General features: G+C 56.4%; 1 protein-coding gene across 1 annotated transcript; it reads left to right on the forward strand.

The window, feature by feature from the left end:
• The first annotated feature begins 543 nt into the window (after window positions 1-543).
• Window positions 544-5,146, forward strand: CD40 (CD40 molecule). Its single transcript, XM_030462908.1, has 9 exons — window positions 544-684; window positions 1,674-1,755; window positions 2,298-2,423; window positions 2,531-2,674; window positions 2,883-2,982; window positions 3,897-3,958; window positions 4,177-4,275; window positions 4,536-4,561; window positions 4,823-5,146. Exons 1-9 carry the CDS (start codon window positions 637-639, stop codon window positions 4,961-4,963), a joined length of 828 nt encoding a protein of 275 aa, XP_030318768.1. The 5' UTR covers window positions 544-636; the 3' UTR covers window positions 4,964-5,146.
• The last annotated feature ends 17,557 nt before the right edge of the window (window positions 5,147-22,703 follow it).

The following is a 22,703-nucleotide window of genomic DNA, read 5'->3' on the forward strand; positions in this document are numbered from 1 at the left end:
GGGAAATCTGCGGAGCTGGCAGGGGAAGCTGGAACTTCCCTGAGGGACCGCTCTTGGGCTCCTCCGAGGGAACCGAGACAGGCAGAGCCGTGTCTCGGGAGCTATTGCCCCTTCCCGTTACTGGGCTGACGCACTTGCGGGAAATCCAGGGCTGCGGGCTGTGCCGGGGGGCTCTCCGGAGCCGCGACTGTGAGTTACCGCTGGGAATAATGAAGTGAAACCTCCAACTTCTGCCTCAGGAATGAGCTGGAGGGGCCAGCACCAGAGAGTTCCTCGCCATGGCCTACGGATGGCTTCTGCCGCTACCTCCTTCGTCCTGGAGAGGTGCGGGTCAGGGGTCGGCTGCCCAACTCCAGCGGCACCGAGCCCCCGCGCAGAGACCCCCGCCCACTCTGCCCGGTCACCGAGGGTCTTGTGTGGGTACCCCTGCAAAGGCGGACGATGCCTCGCCGAGACGGGCCAACCTGGGCCCGGGCTGGCACCGCGAGGTTCAAAGGAGCGGCCCCCATCCCCCCCGCGCTCTCGCCCCTCGGCCGGGCGCTGGCGGGGAAACCCCGGGTCGGCCCAACGCCCCTTCCTGGGCGGGAACGGGCCGAGGCGTTATAGAGCGGGTGGAGGCGGCAAGAGCGGTGACACATGAAGCGGATCGGGCTGGTGGGGCTGCTGGGCGCTGTGCTGCTAGGGGTGAGTGGGGGTGAGGGGGCAGGCAGCGTGGCAACGGGGCAGCTCGCTACCGCCCTCGGGGCAGGGCCCGGCCCGCAGCCGCAAGGGGCACGGTCCGGCCGCTTTGGCCCGGCCCCTCGGCGCTGCTCATGGTCCCGGGACGACGGCGAGAGCGGCCGCCCCGCGACCCTCCAGGAGCGCGGGAGATCGTGGGGTGGAGGAGAGGGAAGGGAGGGCAGGCGGGTCCCTAACGCCGGGCCTCTCAGCCGACATCGCTTTCGCTTTCGCCCGAGGGAGCGGAGCCGAGCCTAGCCCAGCGTCGGGTCCCCACGGGCAGCGCTGAGCCCCGCGTCTCCTCGCCCGAGCACCGGGAGGAGTGCCCCCTCATAGCCGCTCTGCTCGATGTCGTGGCGGCAGTCCCCCCCCCCCCCCCCCCCCCTAGACCCTGCCGGAGCCCCCGGCGCGCTCCCCGGCACGGCCGGGATCTGGGATGAGCGACAGGGAGCCCGCTCCGTGTCAGGGTGCGGTGCTGTGGGTTCCATCTGACTCCCTGCCTCCTCTCGAGGCCATCCTCATTCCCACAGCTCCTGGCCAGGAGGAGCAAGGAGGGCTCTGGTTGACGCCACGGATGATGTATTTGCCCGGGGCTTTCCTGCCCCTCGGGGCTGGCGCATCATCCCTGGGAAAGGGCTGGCATTGCGCTGTGCACGGGAAGCTGGATTAACACTGCTGCCCTGACTGGGGCCGCAGCACTGTGGGCGGGAGCGCGGAGCAGTGCGAGATGAGCATCTGTCAGGAAATGTGGGACTGCCCCACCGCAACCACTGCCACCCCACTTCAGAGTGCTCTCGTGTCATCAAGCAGCGCAGGCGGCTCTGCTGTGGTCTGTGGTTAGCGCAGAGATGGGAAGAGTGGTGGGAGGGAGTCCTCACCTTGGGATGTGGGTTGGCTTGTGAGACAGTGCCGAGCGCTGGGAAGAGACATCAATGTGCAGGTCTTGTTTCTTCCAGTGCTGGAAGCCTGGTGACGCCATAAACTGCTTTAGTAAGCAGTATGAACATGAGGGCAGGTGCTGCAACTGGTGCCAGCCAGGTATGGAGACCCCTGCCTCTTCCTGGGGCCCCAGGCAGCAAGCTCAGCTCAGCTTGACCAAGTCCCACCCATTGCCAGCAGTGCCAACAACTTCCCCTTACTATGTCACCTCAGTGCTAGAGCAACTGAGGGCCTTGTGGGTGCCCTGGGACACCCCTTGGCCCTTGCCAAATCTGCCACAGATCTCCTGTGACTGTCTGTACTCCTGCAGCCACAGGACCCCATGACACAGGCAGTTTGTGGGGCAAGTGCTGCCACTGGCACTACCAGACAGCAGTGGTAATTGCCAGCTCCTGCTGTCACTGCCAGATCATTTCCCAGTCCTTGGAGTGCTGCAGGCAGCAAATATCCACCCCCCTCTCCTGCACCAGAACCCCACAGCCCTGCCCACTCAGTTCTGTGCAGAATTTGCAGCCATCAGGCAAGCTGGCTAAGCAGCTGCAACAGTCCTAGTATCCACAGTTGCCCTGTCCTGCTGGCAGAGCTGCTGCCTGGAGAGGAAGAAAGGCCCCTCACCCCCTCCTCACCAGCCATTATTGCAGGGGAAAAGCTGGTCTCTGAATGCAATGGTACACAGGATTCCATCTGTGCCCGCTGTGAGAGCGGACACTATCAGCAGAGCTGGACCAAGGAGAAGCACTGTGCCCCCCACGACATCTGTGAAGAGAGTAAGTGCTCCCTGTGCCCAGCGGCCCAGCCTGCAGGGGCTGCAGAAGCTGCTGACCCCAGGTTCAGCTGCCCAGTGCCTCACTTGGCCCATGCAACCTTTGCCCAGATGCTGGCTTCATCATAAAGACACAAGGAAATGCAACACACAACACGGTGTGCCAGTGCCGGGATGGTATGCACTGCTCTGACACCAGCTGCCAGACCTGTGTGGAGAACCAGCCCTGCCAGCTTGGCTTTGGCTTTGTGGCAGGTGAGTCCAGTCAACTCCTTCCTCCAGCAGGACCAATGCCCTGACAGTGCTGAGCTCTGTCCTCCAGGGAAAGGGGGACACCCCAGCAGGGCTTCAGGAGAGCTGGGCCTGGCAGAACTGCTGTGGGGAGGGCTGCTGGCCTGACCCCCACAGTCCCACACCTCCTGCAGCCCCAGCTCACCTTCCTGCAACCTCTGCTCCTCTCCAGCCAAGGCCGTGGCCCAGATGTCATCCCCCTGTGAGCCCTGTGCAGAAGGCACCTTCTCCAATGTCTCCTCGAAAACTGAGCCATGCCATCCCTGGACAAGGTATTGTCTGAGTGCTTTACTCATCCCCAGCTGTGCACAGCCCACAAGCACATCTTCTGCTGCCAGCCTCATTAGGGACTTTAGGAACTGGGCCACTGTGATGGTCTCTGAGGGATACAGCATCAGGCTGCTGTAGGGCAGGAGTGAGATGAGCACAGCTATGAGGGTGATGAGGTCCTGGGCTGAGCTCAAGGCAGACGTCCAGGCCCTTGTGACTGTCCCTCTGCATGTGCACAGAATGCTGGCCCCTCCATATGCACTGGGGAGCAAGGGACTGCAGGGACCCCCCATTGTGCTGCCTGGCCTCTCCCTCCTGGCAGCATCCTTGGCCCTGCACCAGCCCTTTCTGTAGGGAGTCTGGTTTTGAGGATACCAGGGGCTGGCAGGTCATCCTTGTCTTTAAAAAGCTGCTTGAGAGTTAATTGCACTCCCTGGTAGAAACGTGAGTCTTCTTTCCAGGCTGAATTAGTCTCGCTTCAGCTGCCAGCCATTGGATTTCACTTTGCTTTTATCTGCGCCTAGAAATTACCTCCCTACGGAGCCACTTGTATGTAGCCTGTCATTGAGTCATCTCCAAGCTGTTCAGCAGTAGCAGCAGTGCTTGAGCCTGGGGGTCTCCCTGACCGGGCAGGTCTCAAATATCTGCTCCCTCATGTGCTTTGTCTCCAAACTTGTCTCTATCTTCAGCAGTTTCAGTGGCTCCAGACCAGGACCCTGAGGTGGGGCCCTGCTATTTACGTGCATTCCCATCACGCAGCACAGCCCTGGCCATTCACCCCTCCAGACCCCATCCGGCTTAGCTCTGGATGCTCTCACATAGCTCTGGTGCTGTCCAGCCCCAGCCCTTCCCCCCTGTGGGCTTTCTGTCTGCTCAGGCTGCTGCTGTGGTTACACCATCTTGTTCTTCCCTCCAGCTGTGAGGAAAAGGGGCTGGTGGTGAAGGCAAAAGGGACGAACACCTCAGATGTGATCTGTGGTAAGTGCCTGGTGCTGATCTCCTGGTGCTCTGGCTCCCATGGCACTCTGAGGAGCTGGCTGGGCCCATGGATGTTTTTCAGGGTGGTGGTCTGACCCATCTGCTGGCATGACATCTTCTTGCTCTGCCCAGTCCCTTGATGGGTGTCTGCGGGAATGGGCCTGGAGCTCGGGGTGCAGGGTGCCAGGTGTGCCCTGCTAGCCCCATCTCCCTTGCAGAGTCGGTCGGTCGCTCTTCTCTCTCGGTGCTGATCGCCATCTCGGCTGCAGTTGTCACCTGCGTCGTGGGCATCTGCATCTACTGCCTGGTCCATGCTGGTAAGGGGCTGGGACACAGGAGGCAATGCCTGGGCCAGAGAGGGAAAGCAAGGAACTCTTCTGGGGACACCACCAGAGTATGGTGCCCCCATGGCTCCTCCACCCCATGGCCCTGGCAGCTGCCCTGCCATGGGCTCCCACCTGGCAGCCACAGCAGGTGTGACCTCCAGTGCAGAGCACCAGCCCTAGCTCTGACCCCTGAGAGCTCACAGTAGGGCAGGACCACACCCTTGACTGTTGCCTTCTTTGTCCTCATCCAGATCCCAAGCGGCAGATGGAGAATGAGGTGAGTTTGCCCAGAGCCCTGGGATGGGATCCCTTCTGGGCTGGGGTTCCTCCTGGACATAGCTGTGCTAATGCCAGCAGAAGAGAGAAACATCGCAGGGTGGAGACAGGACAGGACAAGGGCTGAGGCAACTCTGGGGTGCTGCTGGTAGATGCTGGCACAGGAGGGACCCGCACGGGGTGAGGTCCTATCCTGCAGGGGAGGGAGCAGGAGCCTGCGGAAGGACACGGGGGATGCAGCTAGCTGCCTGCCCCACTGCAGATAGAGGCTGGGAAGCAGAGCGAGATCCAGCAGCCCCAGGAGGTGGAAGATTTCCCTGTGCAGCAGACCCTGCTGGGGGGACAGCCCGTGGCCCAGGAAGACGGCAAGGAGAGCCGCATGGCGGAGCAGGAGCGGCTGTAGGGGCGCAGGGCCCTGGCTCCAGCCGGGGCTCATACCGGACACAACATCAGCCCTGCCCCGACTCCAGCCGAGGAGGAGAGCCGGCGAATGGCCGAGCTGCAGCAGACCGCGGCACGATCACGCCCCGAGGGCACCGCGGCAGCGCCCGCTCCCGGCCAGCCCGAGGGGCAACAGGATGTCCCGGTTCCAGCACCCGCCCGCGGCAGATCCCGACCCCGGGGCTCCGGTGCGGGCGGGGCCGCTGCGCGGGGCGGGAGCGTCGGAGAGCGGCGCGCGGTCGGCAGGTGGCGCTGCGGAGCCTCTCGAGGGCTCCCGGCGGCACGTGTGCGGGTGGGGGCACGCGCTGCTGGCCACGTGCTGCGCGGGACCCGTCCCCTCAGCGCGACCCCCAGCACGGGGCAGCTGAGCCCGGCTGTTCACCGCCCCCCGCACGCATCTGTCATTAAATGCCATTATTCTCCCACTGTGCATGAGCGGCCCCGCCTGCAGCTCCCTCATTGCTGCCTGACAGCCCCGGAAACCACGCTCCTGGTGCTGCCGGGACATGCTCCCACGCGAGGAGGGGCGGGCAGAGACATCATGGACTGTGCTTGATGCCTGTGGTGGCCCCAGACCCTCCTTACGCCGCCCCTCCATCATACCGGCCGCGCTCCTCCGCAGCCGTCAGCCTCCGAGGGTCCCAGAGGCAGCAGTAGCCCCTGCCCTAGAGGAAAGGCTATATACCCTGGAGCCAGGAGCACCTGGAACATGGAGTAATTTACTGTAAAGTCAGTGGCACACTGTTAAAGGCTTCTCTTAAAACCTAATGTTCGGTTTAATAAGGGAAATGAAAGCATGATAGCAACTCTCCTTCTCAGGGTTCGCCGCTGCCGGCCCAACAGTCCCAGCCCTGGGCAGTGTCCCCTCAACACCAGCCCAGAGAACACCCCGCCTGGCAACAGATGTCACCCGGATTCCTGCCGGCCCTGCCAACGGCGAGGGCTGGTATCACCTGGGCCACAATCATGGAGCCTTTGGCCCCAAACAGCCCCAGAGGGGGGCCAGTGGCCCCCGGGCACAGCAGGCTGGCTCCCTGCCTCCTGGTGCTGACTTCTCCCTGCTGGCACACGGCATGTTCAATGCCTGCTCCCACATGTCAGACATGTGCCACCTCATTAGTGCATCTGTCCCCCAAAGTGAGGAGGGAGAGTGCATGAGACCTAATTGAATGTAACTAATTATTCACTCCGCAAATTCTCGGTTTAAATGGCATTGTGAGGGACAGAATTACTCATTCTGAAAAGGGGAGAGAAAGAAAGAGAGAAAACAAATAGAGGCGGATGCTGGAGCTGCAGCTCCCTCTCCCCAGAATACCAATTACAGGATGAAGTGATTGTATAAATCTTTACCGAGTGAACGAACTGTACTAGTCACTTACTCCTGTCTTATTATGAGGAAGCCATGAAAATTCATCCCATTCTCCAGCCCAGTTAAGGGCTCCCAGTCATTTTCTCAGATGCTGTCCACAGCCAGAGGGCTCATCCCAATGCCTTTCCTGATGGAGGTCCTGCAGGGACAAGGCTGGTACCAGCCAGGGATGCCTGCAACTTCCTCTCCTGTTTGGCAGGTCTGACCCTGGCAGGCCCCTGATCCCTCTTCTGCAGGCTCCCACAGAACTCAGGCCCTCCCCCCCCCCAAGTGCTCACCAAGTGGGGAGAGAACTGCATTTCCCATGATGGAGTCATCCGCTTTTCTCATCCTCATCTCAGCTCCACAGGCTGGAGAAACACAGTAATGAGCAGTAATCCGCCATTGCTTTTCTCTGGTACATCTTTTAATCCCACATCTTCACATTGTTTCCTCTAAACACACTGATTTCTATCCTCAGCAGCAGTGTGGGTTGGGAGAGGAGCAGGGAAAGTCAAGATGCTTGTCCTCACTCCCTTCCTGGCAGCAGGGACCACCTGCACCCTGGGTTCCTGCTGCTTGAGCTTGTCAGGGAACCCAGACAGGCCCACTGATTCTGTGATCCATCACTGTGGGGGAAAAGCAGATCTGCAGCAAGTCAGGGAGGAAAGGAAAACCTCCAGGCTGTCCCGCCTTATGCAGGATGGGGATTTGATTGTTGCCAGCAGCAGGTTTCCATGCACTGGAGATGTGTGTGGGTAGGTATGAGGGAAAGGTAACATCATCGTCATCATCATAACAAATGGCAGCAGTTCAGCTCCAGTCTGTGCTCACTGGCTTTCTTCTGTTCTATAAATAATTGCAGGGACACAATAGTCTTTTAAACCTGCCAAAGAGTTTGTCTACCTCCAGCAACCATGTTGCCAGAGTGCTGCCACCTTACCTCCTTGTAGGAACACTGGGGAGGGGGTGGTGGGAAATATTTACTGTTAGGGATATTTGTCACCCGCAAATTACTTGTGCCTACAATCTGCAGTAGGGAGTGGACTGGTAGTGCTGATCTTTATTTCAGGCATGAGCCCCTGGGGTGCTCCATGCTGCCCTAGACTCACCTGAGCCCCATCCCTGTGAGCTGGCAGGGTAGGCAGCACCATGCCAGGAATCCACCATGTGTGCAAACCCCCAGGCTGCATGTGATGGCATCCCAGAGGGATTAAGGGAGCAACAGATGATGCTGAATTAGGTACCCAGCAAGTGGCTTGGTGCAGAGGAGCACCAAGACAGGACAACCCGAGTTGAGGGGCTCAGTTTTGCAGTACCACCCTAAGCACATCCCTACAATGCCAGAGCAGCAGCCCCAGGCCTCCTGCACTGCCGCAAAAGACAAACACACCACATACCTCTCCTGCTCTCAGTATCTGACATCCCTGCCACTCCCGCTTGCCATTGGTATTCCTTGTATCCTGCAGCCCAGAGGCTTTTGCACAGCACTTATCCCTGCACTATCCAAGAACCCATCTAATTTATGTGACACCAATTATTCAAGTGTCATTAAATGCAGAATTAATTCATCTGTGTGTACAAATCTCCTAGACACTGACCATGAAATTATAATGCTGACATGAAAGGAACCAGAAAGGGAGCACCACCTTTCAAGCCAAGCCCTGCTGGGACCCCTCCTCAAGAGCTGTGCCAAGAAGCAGCATCACTGGGATGCCTGCAGCAATGTCTGCTTCCCACTCACTACATGAGCACTCAGGGCCTGGGCTGCACACATGGTGGGTCCTGCAAAGCCAAGCAGTACCAGCCCCATCGACACCACCACAACCCAAGGAGCTGCATGCTCCAAAGGGCAGAGCAAGCCCTGGGCAGATCAGCACAGTCCATGCAGCTAGCAAAGGTCTTGGCTTGGACACAGACTGGTGGTGGGAAAAGCCGTTCACTGCATTTGAAATTTTCCTGTGAAATTAAGCTATGCCTGGACACACAGACCTTGGTAGTTTTATATTTTGTAAACTGCCTCCTACAACCAATTAAAGATATGACCAGTGGCCTAGTAGGAGCACACAGGGTAGGAACCTTCTTGGGCAGGTTCCTGCTGTGCAGCCTAGAGGGAAGGGTCCTGGCCCATGAGACAGCAGCCTTGGAACAGGGAGACCACAGAGGGCTGGGGAGAGGCTGCACCCAGGAGAAACACCGTGCAACTGGGGGGTTTTAGTGTGGAATGAGCCCACTAGGGGCTGCTCTGCTGCCCCATGCCTGCACTCATTACCAGAGAAAGGGGCTTTTGCCCTCCCACTGCTGGCACCTACTCCCTTCTGCACCTCACCAGGCAGGAACAGGGGACCGTAGAGCCAGCACCACACCACAGTTCCAGCACTGCTGCAGCCAGCAAAACAGCAGTTCTGTGTGAACTGGGGGATGCAGTGAGGCACAGCCAATATGTAGAAGCTCTGGCATCGTCTCCCATCACGTCTGGGCAGTAAGCACAGCACTGCTTGGATAGCCAAGGGCTTGCCCTGGTTCTGGTTTGCTCAATGTTTTCATTAAGGACCTGAATGACAGAATAAAAAAAAGCACTTATTAAATTTGTAGATGACATGAAGCTGGGAGGGACAACTATCCTGGAGGACTGGATTAGAATTCCAAATGATCTTGACAAATTGGAGAAATGGACTGGAAAAAATAGGATGAAATTCAACAGGGGCAAGTGCAAGGCAGCATAAAGGGATGGGAATGATCAGCTGTGCGAACACAGGCTTGGGAATGGCAAGGCCAGTGGCACTGAGCCCAGCTGGGTGTGAAGTTGTGCCAGAGCCAGGGCAGGAGGCACACTGCCAGTTCAGTCGGGGGGTCCTCTGGGAACCAGAGCAGGGCCCAGGGCCATCCAGGAGGAACAGATGAGGGTGTGGAAGCCTCCCCAGAAAGGAGAGGAACCTCGAGCACAGGATGTCTCTTGGAGCAGTTCCATGGGTCTCCCAGGGTCCTCCACATCTCTCCCATCCTCACCAGGAGTGATGGAGAGGATCCCTGCCACACACCTGGGCCTGAGCAGGGTCTCCCTAGCAGGGGAAAGTGGCCCTACACCTGCAGGGGGTGGTGGCTGCAGGTGGGGCAGCTCCTTCTGTGCCAGGGGCTGGGGGGGGGGCTGATCCTCCTGCTGCCTTCCCTTAGGCTCCATCAACTCCAGCCAGCACCTCCCAGCCTGTGCAAACACTGGGAGCCATTTGAATAAATTAAGACGACATAATAAATCAAAGGGAAATGAGGGGCTGTGTCACGGGGGGCAGAGGAGTCACTTGAGTTTAATTACATTGGCAAGCCTCTCACAGCAGAAGACTCCCACACACAGCAAGCTGCAGATGTGCAGGAGAGGGTGAGCAGACAACCCCGGGACAGGGGGGTAACGACCTGGGGTGGGGGGTCCTGCCTGCCCTGTGCCCCTGCAGCCACCAAACCTTGCCAAGGCTCGGGGAGATGCTGTGCACCTTGGTAGCTGCTCCGTCGCCACGTTTTAAATTTACAGCTCATCCCCCGTTGTTTAAGGACTTCTGGCTGGCAGCTGCGGTTGGGACTCCAGGAAGAGCTTTGTATAGTAGAGGCAGCAAATTTATGATGCTGGCTCCGAATCCCCAGTCACATCAGGGGCCGATTCATCTTCTCAGGGCTGAGGATGAAATTAAATTATTGTAAAATAAATCTGTAAAAATGATGAAAAGACCATCACCCAGCGGCAAGGGCGGAGTTTTGGGAACACACGCGCGGCCGTGACGGATGGGGCTCATCGGGTGATGAAGAGCCCGGACCCGGTAGCTCAGGGAATTTTGCTGTAATCTCACTGAAGAGATGTTGTTTACAGGAAAAGGGTATTTTGGGGAGGAAATTGCATTTCAAGGTTAAAGGAAAAAAAAATAATGGAGCCAGGCTCCCCAGGGTGCCCAGTTACATGCAAGACGGCTGCAGACTGAGACAAGCATAGCGCCAAAACGCAGCCAGGCTGGCACACAAAAGAGGACAGCCCGATTAAGCTGGGGTCCCCATGGGTGCCAACGCCGACCCTGACGCTGTTCCTGGCACAGCCCTAGCAGACGCTCCCCATGACCAGCCCCGAGAGCGTCCGGAGCGCGCAGCCGAGCCGGACGGCTGCGCAGGGATTTGCAGCTTCCCAGGTTCAGTCTCATCCTACAAGAAAGATTCTGAAAATAATTAATTTTCTTTTTTCCCGAGATGATGGGAAAAAATAATTACTTAATCTTAACACTGTGCTTGCTGGCCGTTAGCGCGGCTCAGCATGGGGAAAGGATTTATTTAGGACACATTGCTGCAAAGACAAACCAGCACCAGGTGCTTAATAGTGTTTCAGAGTATCGGAGTGTTGCAGTGCTCAGAAAATGCAGCTGTAGGGAGTTCAGAGACTTTATTCTCGTCTTCTGTGAAATCCCACAATACCAGTAGAGATTTCTCAGCTCTATCTTAAGCACAAAAGCAGCGTGGAGAAAGCAAGCAGGGGCCGAGGTGCCAGCCAGCTTCCAGTCGCAGAGCATTCCTACTGCCCTGGACCCATCCGACACCGGGTAGATCCCCGTCCTCGCCCAGGGCCACTCACGAAGCCCGTTAAACCCGGGAGCCCCCCTCTGCCGCCAAGAAACGCACTCGGAGCATCGCATAGGGGAGGGAAACGCTTTCCTGTGCCCCGGAAGACCCTGCCCCTCGTACTGTCACCACCAAAAGCCACGTAGCTCCTGCAAACTCCGCTACGTGGCCCCAGCCTTGGCCCCTCTCCTGCTACCGGAATGGGGCAGCCCAGCGACCACCGACACAGCCCTCCCACCGATGGGCAGAGGTCCTGGGAGCTGGGACGGGACGCTGGGTCCCCCCGCGCTGCCCGCACAGCCCCGGCAGGACTGTGGGAAGGATCGCCCCGACCCGGGGGCTGCGGCTCAACTAGAGGGGCTATGTTTGCAGCAGCTGCGACAACCAGCCCCTTCACCAACTCAGCCCGCGGTCAGGTGAGTTGGAGGGGCAAAGGGTCCCGGGGGGACCCAGCAGGGCCCGGGGGACCCAGCTCCGATGGCCTCAGCAGAGCAGACTCACCTGAATGGGCCGAGGCGGTGGGGAGCCAGGGGTCCGCGGAGCTGGGGGGTCCAGGTATCAGCAGAAGCACCACGGACCCATCACAACCCGAGGCCAGACCATGCCTGCACCCTCCCGCTCCCCTCTCTGCTTGTAGAGCCTCCCAAGAAGCAGAATGAGCACCCACACAACCCCAGGACTGCAGGGAAGCAGAAACAGGGACCCTGGCTCTTACCACCTTGCAGAGACCACTTGAGCGCTGCCTTAAATCACCCCCACATGCACCCAGTGGCTGGATCACACCCCCTCAGGGCACAAATGTGCTCCAGCTGGCTGGTCCTGTTACTCACAAAGCCCCAGTAAGTCCCAGTGCTTCCCACAGCTTGCCCAGGGTTCTCATGGCTGAGTAGCTCCTGGCCTTCTCTCACCCCTGTGGTCGGTGGATTGGAGCCAAAAAAGGCACATTGCTAGGCCCAGAAGTCTGTGCAGCCCCTCGCCCACAGACTCACTAGCAAGAGGGCTGTTGCTGCCTGTGCCACGTGCTGTAGCATGGGGAGGGGTACCACAGCAGTGTACCCCCAGAGGCTGGGGGCAGGAGATGGCAACCATCCAGCACACGCTGTGAGGCAGCAGTGTGTTGAGGTGGAAGTAAAGAGTTACTGAACAAGCAGACATTCAGTAATTCATGGCCACTGAACTGCAACAGGAACAACAACAAATAATAATACAGGAAAATGGGGAAAAACCTGAAATCATTAGGCCAGTGTTTCAAGCATGAAGACAGCATGCAGAGGGAGTGGGGCAGCAGTCTTGTCATGCCTGGACAGAGGGGTCGATGCCATCTGCCCCCCGGCCTGGCATCCCTGGCCCCTGAGCTGACAATGTGGCCATATTCCCTTGGGGGTGGCTCTGAGACACGTGCCTGGCTCTGGAGACATCCAGCAGTGCCACACATTGGCCTACAGTGCCCTCCCACACTGGTCGGCATGCAGGAAGCTTGTTCATGTCTCCAAGAGGGAAGGCAAATCTGCTCTCCCTAATTATAATTAGCAATGCTTACCGTGGGAGTTTGCAAATATGGTTTAATTAGAGCAGCCAGGCTCCCTCCACACACTGCACCCTCCCTGAGGTCAAGACAGAGCAAAGCAAGGCAAGTTGAGCTGGAGGATGCTCAGCAGTTTGGCTGCTGGGCTCAAGCAAGATTTACCCCCTCTCTTTGCCCACTGCTATGAACTGAGGTCTGGCAAAGTTTGCCCCATTCCTCCATGCAGACCCTGTCCCAAGGACCTGACACTGCCAGGACTGGGCTTTGCTGCCAGGGCAGGGGGGACCCCCCCATACTCTAACTCAGCCAGAGACATTGTGCTGGGAAATTTTATCTGCAGCTGCAAGAAAAGGCTTGTGGAGCCTCTAGATGCATGAGCCTGCTTCTTCTGTCAAGAAGAAAAATAGGAAAAGGGCATAGGAATTAAACAAAAGCCATGAAGCAGGGAGGGAGGTAAGGGGAGTCAGGCAGACCAGTAGTGGCATACAGCAGCCCTGGCGTGGGCACAGTCATCCCATGTTGACCTAGAGGTCATCCCTCATAATACCTGGAAGGATGAGTGTTGGCAACAGGAATTAGACCTTCTTGTGCTGAAGGACAGTTGGCCACGGTGGCCAGGCAGAGCTGAGGACAGGACACCTGGAGTCATGGGGTGGAGAGCAGTGGCTTGGTCAGAGCTCCCTGCAGGTCCCATGCACCGCATAGGGAACCTGGATGACTAATTGCCATTGTCACAAACCTAATTAGGAGGCTGGCCACAGCCAGCTGGAAACTGTAGGTGTTAATTCTTTCTGTTGGTTGTGGTGCCCTGTCCAGAGGGGCTCTGGCACTCCAGCTTGCCCAGTGCAGCCCCCTGCCCCTCTGCCCACAGAGTCCAGGCCCTGTGCCCCATCTCCTTCAGACACAGCCCTCTGTAGTGGAGCTGGGCCCTGGATGCTGGGGGCAAGGAGAGACCAGTGGGTGCTCTGGTCCTGCTCACCCTGGGGCAGCTGTGGGTGCCCATGCACAGTGCTGCTGATGCCCCTGTGAGGCAGAGAGGGGAGAGAGGTATCAGGGCTCCCTGTCTAGGTGACAGGTTTACAAATCACCATTGCTGTATGAAGAGGAAGCTTGGCTGCCTTGGCATTCATCCCTATACTAATTACTGCCTCCCTGAGGAACCTGATCCATCTCTCTCTAATTGACAAAAGGCAATTAAAAAGCAGTTGTGAATAAAGGGGGACATCTCTGGAGGGCTTGGCAGCAGAGATTTAGGTGCTTTTCTCCCTGGCGCCTTGGACACATTCCAATAACGCAGCTCAGGAGTGATGCTGGGGGCAGCCCTCCCCCGCCACCCCCCTGCAGCCCAGCCCTGAGGCAAGGGGGTTCTGTTCTGCTGAAGCCCACTCCTCCACTCACCTGCAGCTCCTCCTGCCCTGCTCATTGCATCCACGCCTGGGCTCCACAGGAGGCCTGGGCACTGTCATGATGTCCTGCCAGTTCCCGTGGGCAGAGATGGTGCAGGAGCAGCAGAGCCCAGCACACAAATGGAGCCAAAGCCAGCACCGGGCAGAACTCATCCGAGGAGCTCCTTCCTATCCAGCCCGTGTGGGGATAAGTCCCTGGAGCTGGGAGAGCTCCAGCCTCTTCCCTGGTGGGGGTCTTGGGCAACACAGGGAAGGGAGGCCAGAGCCACACCGGGAGGTGTGCCGGGAACCATGCCAAGCACCATGGCCCTGTTGCCAGAAGCACTGCAAAGCCCAACCTCACAGGAGACAAAGGGCAATCAGCAGTGAGTGGCACGGAGCTGTGCCTGAAGAGCAGCTGATTGAGGAAGAGCTGCGTCAGATGCCTCTTGTGCAGATAAATCCCTGATTGTGAAGAGCTGCAGGTGTGAGCTGCCAGCTCACCTGCAGAGAGGCAGCAGGACTGACATGGGGCAGGCGAGGGGCCAGGACCCGATGGAGAGCAGGAGAGGGAAAACTCTTGGGGCCAAGGCTGCAGCTGGCATAGCAGTACCTTGTGTCCACACACAGCAGTGTCCTCTGTCCCCTGCAGGCATTCCTGTCCTGAGGGATGGCCCACTCTGCTCCAGCCTAGCACATCCCCTGTGGAGGTGAGGGTCCATGGCTGCCCTGTCCCAGCAAGGGGCTGCCATGGGGCTTGTGAGTCTGGCAGTGCCACCCTCCATGACAGCAGTGGCAGATGGCAGGATGTGCTGATGCTGGGATGTTCTTCACCATCTGCTGGGTCTAATTGATTTCCTGAAGAAGTTCTTAAAAAAAAATTAAACCAGTTGCAAGAAGAAAATTGTTAATTAAAAGGCCTTTTGATTAGATAGACAAATATTTACCAATTATGACTGACCCCAGCCACTCTATTTTCTATCTGCAAACCCCCCAGTCAGCAGTTATCTCAGCAATCGTGTCTGTGTGGAGATTCCCTGGTGTACTCCCTCCCCTGGATGTCCTCGTGGTGGTGGACAGCCCAGCGAGGAGGGAGCCTGGTGCTGCCAGCCCAGGGCTGAGCTGCCCTGGCACAGACCCACATGGACCCCCCTGCACCCAGCCCAGCTCAGCTCCTGCTCCCCATCGCCTACCCTGCTGCAGGTGCCTGGCTCCAGCCAGGGTGGATCCTGGTGCTTGCTTCATCCTCTGGGTCTGCTGCTGGCTCCCAAGCATCCAGATCAGGCTCAGGCCATGCCATGCGCCGAGAGGATGCAGCTGCCAGCTGAGAAGGGGAGGCTCAGCACCCAGCAGGCTCCCCATCAGCTCCAGCAGCAGGGGATTTGCTGCCCAAGGGCTGTGTGGGTGCAGCACTGGCTGCACAGTCCCAGGGCAGGATATCAGCTCTAATATAGTAAGAAATTGATGGATGATTCTGAGCAAGAAAATGTTCAGTGTAAATTACCCATGTTAGGCTCCAATCCATGGCCAATTCATTAGACACACATTTCTACACAAAAATAAAAAGCCTTCTACATCCATTGTTCTCCAAATGATCTGATGAAAAGATGTGGGGAAGCAAGGCCAGTTCCTGACCCACTCTTCTGGTCAAACCTTCATTCCCAGCCTGTCTGCTCCTTCTGTGATGAGTGGAACTTGCAGCCTGCAGGGAAGCTCTGCCAGTGCCTGCCCATGCCCAAAGCCTGGCTGACCACGGGGCTCAGCACCCCTCGGGCACCAGGGCAGCACAGCCATCAGCTCTGGAAGAACAAACCCTTTGAGTCAGACCCAACAAAACACTAGGATGGCTCTGGAGGCCCCTTCGCATGATCTAGCACCATTTAGAGTCTTATTAATGGAGTGGAAAGCTAATTGAGATTAAAGAAAAAGTGGTGCTAAACAGATAATTCTTCACTGAAAGGTGAGACAGATTTTTAAAAAGTGAATAAAGAAAGGAAAAGACAGCCTTAATGTTTTTTTAAAATGCAGAGATCAGAAAGTGAGGATTCATTTCTTTATTAGCAAAGGGATCTCAGCGGAGAGATCTCCCTGCATCTCCAGTGACTGAGACTACACAGCTCTCAATAAATGGCACACCAGCCATGCCAGGCCTGCCCACTTCAGTACCATGATTACTGCACTCTGCTGCTACAAAAAACTAAATATTGAGCAGAGAGCAGGTGTGTGGAGGATCCCAGCCCTCCCAAGCCATAATCACTGCAGTCAGCCACTTCTGAGAGTGTTCAGCTGTGGGGCCATGGGTTCAGCAAGATGGTGGTGTCCCCATCCCAGCTCCGGGAGCCCTCTCCCCTGCCAGCCATTCCCATGCCTGCCCACAGGAATGTCATGAGGGATTCTGCATGCTGGCCCCAGGGGATGCACCCCAAGGACGAAGGATACGCTGTGTTGACATAGCATGGCCAGCCTCCATTCAGGGCTTGGCTGCTGGTTTCCAGCAGACCCCAGGAACTGGAAACCGAGCCAACTTCCCAATATCCTGTGGCTTGTTCTTCCTGCAAAGACTAGCACAGGAGGCAGTGGGGAAGCAGTTTGCATATCAGGACTGCTGGAGATTATTGCTTTCCTAAATAGATGGCCTGCAAGCGCTCGAGGAAAGAAAGACAGGAGCAGAGCCCAGGTCCCAGCACGGCTCCTACCTGCAAACAGCCTGCACCTCACCCACACTTCAAGGGCTCCTCAAGACTCGTCTCTGCCTGGCAGCTACTGGGCTCCTGCTCCCTGGGTGCCCAAGGGCTCTCTGCTCCCCTGCACTCTCCCACCCTCACTGTACATTTCTATTCACCCCTCTAAATGTTCTAATACTGTAAAAGATCCATCAGAAACCTTCCACTCCAGAGGGATATATATTATCTAAATTTGATAAGACAACTTAATTTCTCTCCATGTCTGTTACTGGCGATAAAACTGGGAGACTTTTATGACCCGGAGTCCTCTGTAAGATTGTCAGGAACTTATTATACAAGGTATAACTGGATTTCTCTCCACAGATGGCTCACAGCCATGAGCTGTAACGCAATTCTGCAGCACATTTGGTAGAATAAATGCAAAGAGCTTGTTACAGTGAGTTAGATAAGAGAGACGGGAACACGGCTCTTGCAGGCTAATTCAGCATCTGATCTGCCTTTTTCCCTTGCTGTGAAGGACGACTTGGAGAAGTGCATTCACACTGAGGAAGGAGCCGAGCTCTTCCCAGATCTGCCAAGGCCAGCTCAGCAGCCAGTGTGGTGTCCCCAGAGGGTGGGAACCCAGAGTGTGTTGGGGCAGAGCTGCCCCCCCCCCCAGTCCTCTATGCTCACCACAGCAGTTTCCCTGGGAACTGGCTCCAGCAGGAGGTGAGGGACAGCAGGTCCCTTTCTGAGGCCCTTACGGCAGGCTCATCCGTTATAGTTATCACAGAGACCATTCAGGCTCTGACTAGATAAAGACTGGTGATTTTTTATTTACTGATTTTTTATTTCAGCATCCTGTGGGAAGATGCCGTGCAGCACACTCATTTATCTCAATTTGCTCCCTCCCACCTCCCACCTCTAATTTTTCAGCAGAGCCTTGGAGGTGAAAGCCTTATCTATGGTTCTTCTGCACAGAGAAAGCAATCATGGCCTCTGCTTGTAGGGGCTATTTACCGCTGGAGCAGTGGCTGTGTGGCATGGAGATTCCATTGGTTCTTCTGTGGCCACACGTGGCCCCAGGGCAGGTCAGAACCCACATTGCATTGCAGCAGGGCTCCTGCATGGGTCTGCAAAGGCTTCTGGTCATGTAGTGGCCCTCCAGAGACTGTCCTGAACAACAAATACCTCAAAACTCAGACCATGTTAGAGCAAACAGGAACTGCTGGAAACAGCAACACCACCTTCCTTTGGTGGTGGCTCTGGCCGCCTGCCCTCTTGCAGTCCCTCCGGGTTGCAGTCCCAGGGTGAACAAGCCAGCCCCAAAGGACCAGGCTCGGTCCCCACAGCTGCTGGCAGCATCCCTGAGCACACACTGTCATAGAATCATAGAATCATAGAATCCTTGGGGTTGGAAGGGACCTCGAAAGATCATCTAGTCCAACCCCCGCTGCCAGAGCAGGGCCACCTAGAGCACTTCGCATAGGAACGTGTCCAGGCGGGTTTTGAATGTCCCCCAGACCAGTTGCTCCCTGAACTCTTGCACAGCCCCAGAGCTGATCCCAGCCCACAGACTGCAGGAGCATGACAGACTGGGAGCCTGGCTCAGCACAGAGGCTGCAGCACAGTGTGGCCACATTAATGCTGGGCAAAATATGTTGTTATGTGCATCAGGTTTTGTAATGGAACATGTTTAAAATTCAGTAGAAAGAAAGATTAAAAAATAAGTTCTTATCTAATGGAGCCATAGAGTCAGTGAGGAAAGTATGAATGTCTTGTTGTCCAAGGTTAAAGAGTGAGAGCCAAGGCATGAAAAGGGAGGAGATAAGATGAAATGTTTTCTGTTCAAATGAATGGGCTCCACTCTGTTCTGTAATAAACGATCAGTGTCATTATGACAAATTAATTCTGCATTGAGCTCCATTCAGCATGTGCAGGGTGTAGAGGGGCTGGTGGACCTGTGCTGAGGCAAAGACGGGACCTCGAAAACTGCTGCTCCAGCAGCATCACCTGGAGGGCAACACAAGAAGAGGCCCTATGTCCTCAGAGGCCACAGCCTGGGTTTGCAGTCCTGGTTAGCAGCACAGCCCAGAGCTGCCACCCCCAGGAGTCCCTGGAGCCAACTCCCAGTGCTCCTCGGCCCAAGGAGAGAGGGGACCACAGGAGGACCCCAAGGACAAGACAACAGGGATGACGTGTCCTGGGCTGGCAGCTGCAGTGGCTGCAGCAGAACTCTGGCAGCACAAGGAGCTGCTGGCAAAGCAGCCAGGTGACCCCTCAGAAGAGATTGGACCTTTTAAAAGAGACAGTGACAAATTAAGCTCCCTTCCAGCTCGAGGCACTGAGGAAGGGGGAAGGGAGCCTCTTCCAGGAGCTGCCAGCTGAAGGTCACCCAGGAGCCAGACAATGCTGCCATGGGCTCAGTAGGGGACATTGGGGAATGGGAGGGTGTGAGCAGCTTGGGATGGGGGTGTGGGACCCAGATTGGCAGCATCAGAGGTGCTGGCAGCAGTGGAAGGAGAGGAGGAGGAGGAGAAATCCCATCCTGGGAGAGGAGAAGCATGGAGCAGGGCACATGGGGATGATGCCCGGGCTGTGGTCCTGCCTGATCCCTGCGCTGGGAAGTGACTCTGATGGGGATTCATTTCCCACACTCGTTGAGCAGTTAACCCAGGGATGGGAGCACAGCTCCTTGGGGAGGGAAAGCAAGCACAGCAAGGTGAACTGGCCACCAGCCCTGGAGCTTTCCCAGCACTGTCACTGCCTCCTGCTGAGCTCGGTGGAGCTAGAACTAGCGCAGGAGCCTGTGCCACACCAGCCTAGCAGATCCCAGCAGCAGCACGGGCTGTGTTAGGGCTGCTGCTACTACTCACTGGCGATCCTCAGTGCGAGACACTCAGAAGACAAATCACAGCCGACACATGACACTGTTGCTTCGTGTTTATCTCCAGCTGCCTGAGGCCAGGAGCAGGTGAAGTTACAGGAGATGTGGGACAGCTGGAGCCCAGAGCTGCCATCACCCCAAGCGGATCCATGAATCCATCTTGCTTCAGCTCTAGGCTTGCTCACCACCAGCCTCTGGATGCAGGGAAGACAGCAGAGAGCTTCACCCTGGTGCTGGGCAGCAGTCATCTTCATCACTCCTGTGGGGAATGGTAGGCTGTCACTAATGAACCACGGGGCTGCCCTCTGAGGGTCCCCAGGGATGCAGCCATATGTGAGAAACAGCTTTGTGAGAGCAGGATTGCTTTGCAGGGACCCGGCCACTGCTCCAGCCCCACAGCAGAGCTGAGCTGTGCCTGGCAGAGCCAGGTGGCAAAGTTCCCCTGAAGCAAGTGCTCCAGCATCAGCACCAGTCACCCTAAGAGGGGGCAGGCAGGGCTGCCAGTGCCACAGTGTCGGGGCCAAGGGCTGCAGCAGCTGGGCTGCAGGGCCTGCTCCTGGAAGAGTTAACAGCCTTCCCTATCTCATGCTGAAAACATGGGCACTGGAACTGAAATGAAAACAGCATCTCTACAGCTGAGATTAAAACAAGAAAATGAGTATAGAAATTGTGTTTGTTAAAGTGAAATAGCTAATATAATCCTCAAAGGATTTTTCCTTTTGACTTAAAAAAAATCTAATATCTTCATTTCCATACCTTTTTTAAGCTAATTTGTGGAAAATTAAAACGGTGAGCCCACAAAGGCTGCAGTTTAATTGAATCTTGCATCAGCCCTTGGTGAGCAGTCTCTCTTGGATCCCTTGATTAGTTCCCTCCATTAAATCATTCTTGCATCGTTTAGCTGAGATACTGTCTTCTGGCGGGTCTGGGACTCAGGGACCTGGATAACTCAGGCTCCATCTGAGCAGATGTAAAATGACAAGCTGTGCTCTGGAGAACTGCCTGATCTGGCCTCCCATGTCCCTGAGACTCACCCCTGCATGGGCAGGCAGCACTGTGCCTGGCTGGGGCTCGGCACATCCCAGGCACTGGGCACAGGCACTGTGTTATGAGCAGGGGAGCAGCTGAAGCAAACCCTGAGGTGCAGGATGGAGAACAGAGGGAGCAGGGAAAGCTTACAGAGGCTGTGCTGGCCCAGCTGGGGAGGGGCAGGGGGTTCAGCCAGGACTGCAGCATGACACCCCAGAGAAGCCCTCCCATCCTCCCTGCCTGGCAGTGCTCCAACATGGAGATGCACTGTGTCTTCGCAGAGCACCAGTCCTCAGCATGGGGCTCACAGGCAGGATGCAGTTGCAGAACTGGATGAAGTTCACATTCTGTCTGTTGCTGCTGAATATCCTTTCTCTTAGCGAGGATAAATTAAACCTACAAGGGACAGTTCATAACATCATGGGAAGGGTGTTTACAGCCTCCCTGTCCCATGGCACAACATCCCAACAGAGATGAATACTAAATCTCTCTGAAGCCACCAGCAGATGCACACTAGGACAGCCAGCAAGGCCCATCCCATCCCCACACTGGTGTTGCCATATGGAAATGCAGGCACTTGACAAGCCAATGTGCCCTTGCACATCTGCCAGAAGCCCTGGCACCTCTCCCTGCCCCAGTTGTGGTTCGCAAGTTCTCTGATGGCCTTGTCAGGCTATCATGTCCTGTAGATTAAACCAGATTTATATAAAGTCCTTTTCACCCCATTAGATTACTCTGGATTAACCTTGATCTCAGTAATAGATGCTATAAATGTAAGTCCCGCTCAGGGGGATTTTATCCATATGTTCTTGGAAGGCAGACAGTAGATAAATTCTTAGAGAAGGTCTTACTGAGCGATTAGAAAGATTTAACCTCTTCAAAGCTAGTCAGAGCCGCATGCTGCTCGGCAGGGGGGAGTGGTCAGCCCCACTGCCTCAGGCAACACCCTCCCCATGAACACCCCAGCCCTGGGCAAGGGCACATCCTGTGCTGCCACTTGAGGGGGACACACACAGAGTGTGGTGGAACCTGACCCTCTGCTGCTGCATGAAGCTACCTGAGGCACAGTGGAGAGGCAGCCCTGCCCACTGGATCCTCTCTCAAGGGATGCTGGCATGTGTGTGGACAGGACTGTGCTTGATAGCTGAGAAACAGTCAACTCAAAGAATGATGAGGTCAGAAGGAAAATCAAACAGTGGTGAGAGCAGAGGAAGGAAGAATCCAGCACAGTCCTGTGCACCATGCACACCCACCAATGTGTCCTGAAAAGATGACAGCAACCAAAATTAATTCTCCATCGCTTCCTGCTGCTGATTTAAATTGTTCCAAGCATGCTAGAGCCAGAGCCAACCCAACTCTCCCAGGAGAGCTTGACCAGCAAGTTGCCTTCTGCTTGCTGATCAGAGCCACACCTAACAGAGAAAGAAGAGCTTTGCACTGGGCTGGGATGCTGGCCCTGCTGCAGTCACTCTGCTGCAGTGCAGGCAATGGGTGCAGGCAACAGCAATGAAGAGGAGTGAGCTCTGCCAAGTTGTGCAGTGCTGCAGACATCTGGGGAGCATCTGGGGGGGTCTATGAACACATGGGATCCTGTGGGGTCCATGTCTGCTGCAGAGAGCTATCAAGGATGGAGCTGGTATGAAGGGTTGGTACAAGCAACTTCAGCTGTACTTAAGCGTTAATCAGGGACTGCCCATCATAGCCCTGGGAAGGGAAGAGGCAGCAGCAGGAAGGGGCTGCAGGCATCTTTGCACATGTAGCATGGGCTCTGGAGGAGGACTCCATGCCATTAGCAAAGTTTGATGAAAATGAGCCTGGTATGCCATGCCTCGCAGCCAGGGCTGCAGCCATGAGAGTAGCTGAACTATTGAGCTGGCATGAGCAAAAGTTCTCTGCTTAACAGCAAGTACATGGGAACCAGAGTGAATAATACATTGCCTGCTCCCACAGGCCGGTGTGTTCGTTAGTGCAGTGGCCTCACTGCCTCCCTCCTGCCAGCATCTCTGGCACAGCTGCAGCCACACAGCTCTCCAGGGAGGGGCAGCCCCATGTTCCTTGCACCAAGGAAGACCCATGATCTATCCTGGTGCTTTGCCTCCTGCAACAGCAGATGTTTCCACACTGGCTTGTGTGTCCTTTTGTAGAGCTGTGTCCTTCCCCACACCCCACGAGGACCACAGTTGGGCAGAAAGCAGCGTTGGTGCAGCAGTACATGGTGCTGGTGGGAGAAGCACTGGTGACTGCTCCCCTGAGCCTGTCTGCTGGGTCAGGG

The sequence above is a fragment of the Calypte anna genome, chromosome 20, assembly GCF_003957555.1.
Source record: "Calypte anna isolate BGI_N300 chromosome 20, bCalAnn1_v1.p, whole genome shotgun sequence".
NCBI classification, from domain to species: Eukaryota; Metazoa; Chordata; class Aves; order Apodiformes; family Trochilidae; genus Calypte; species Calypte anna.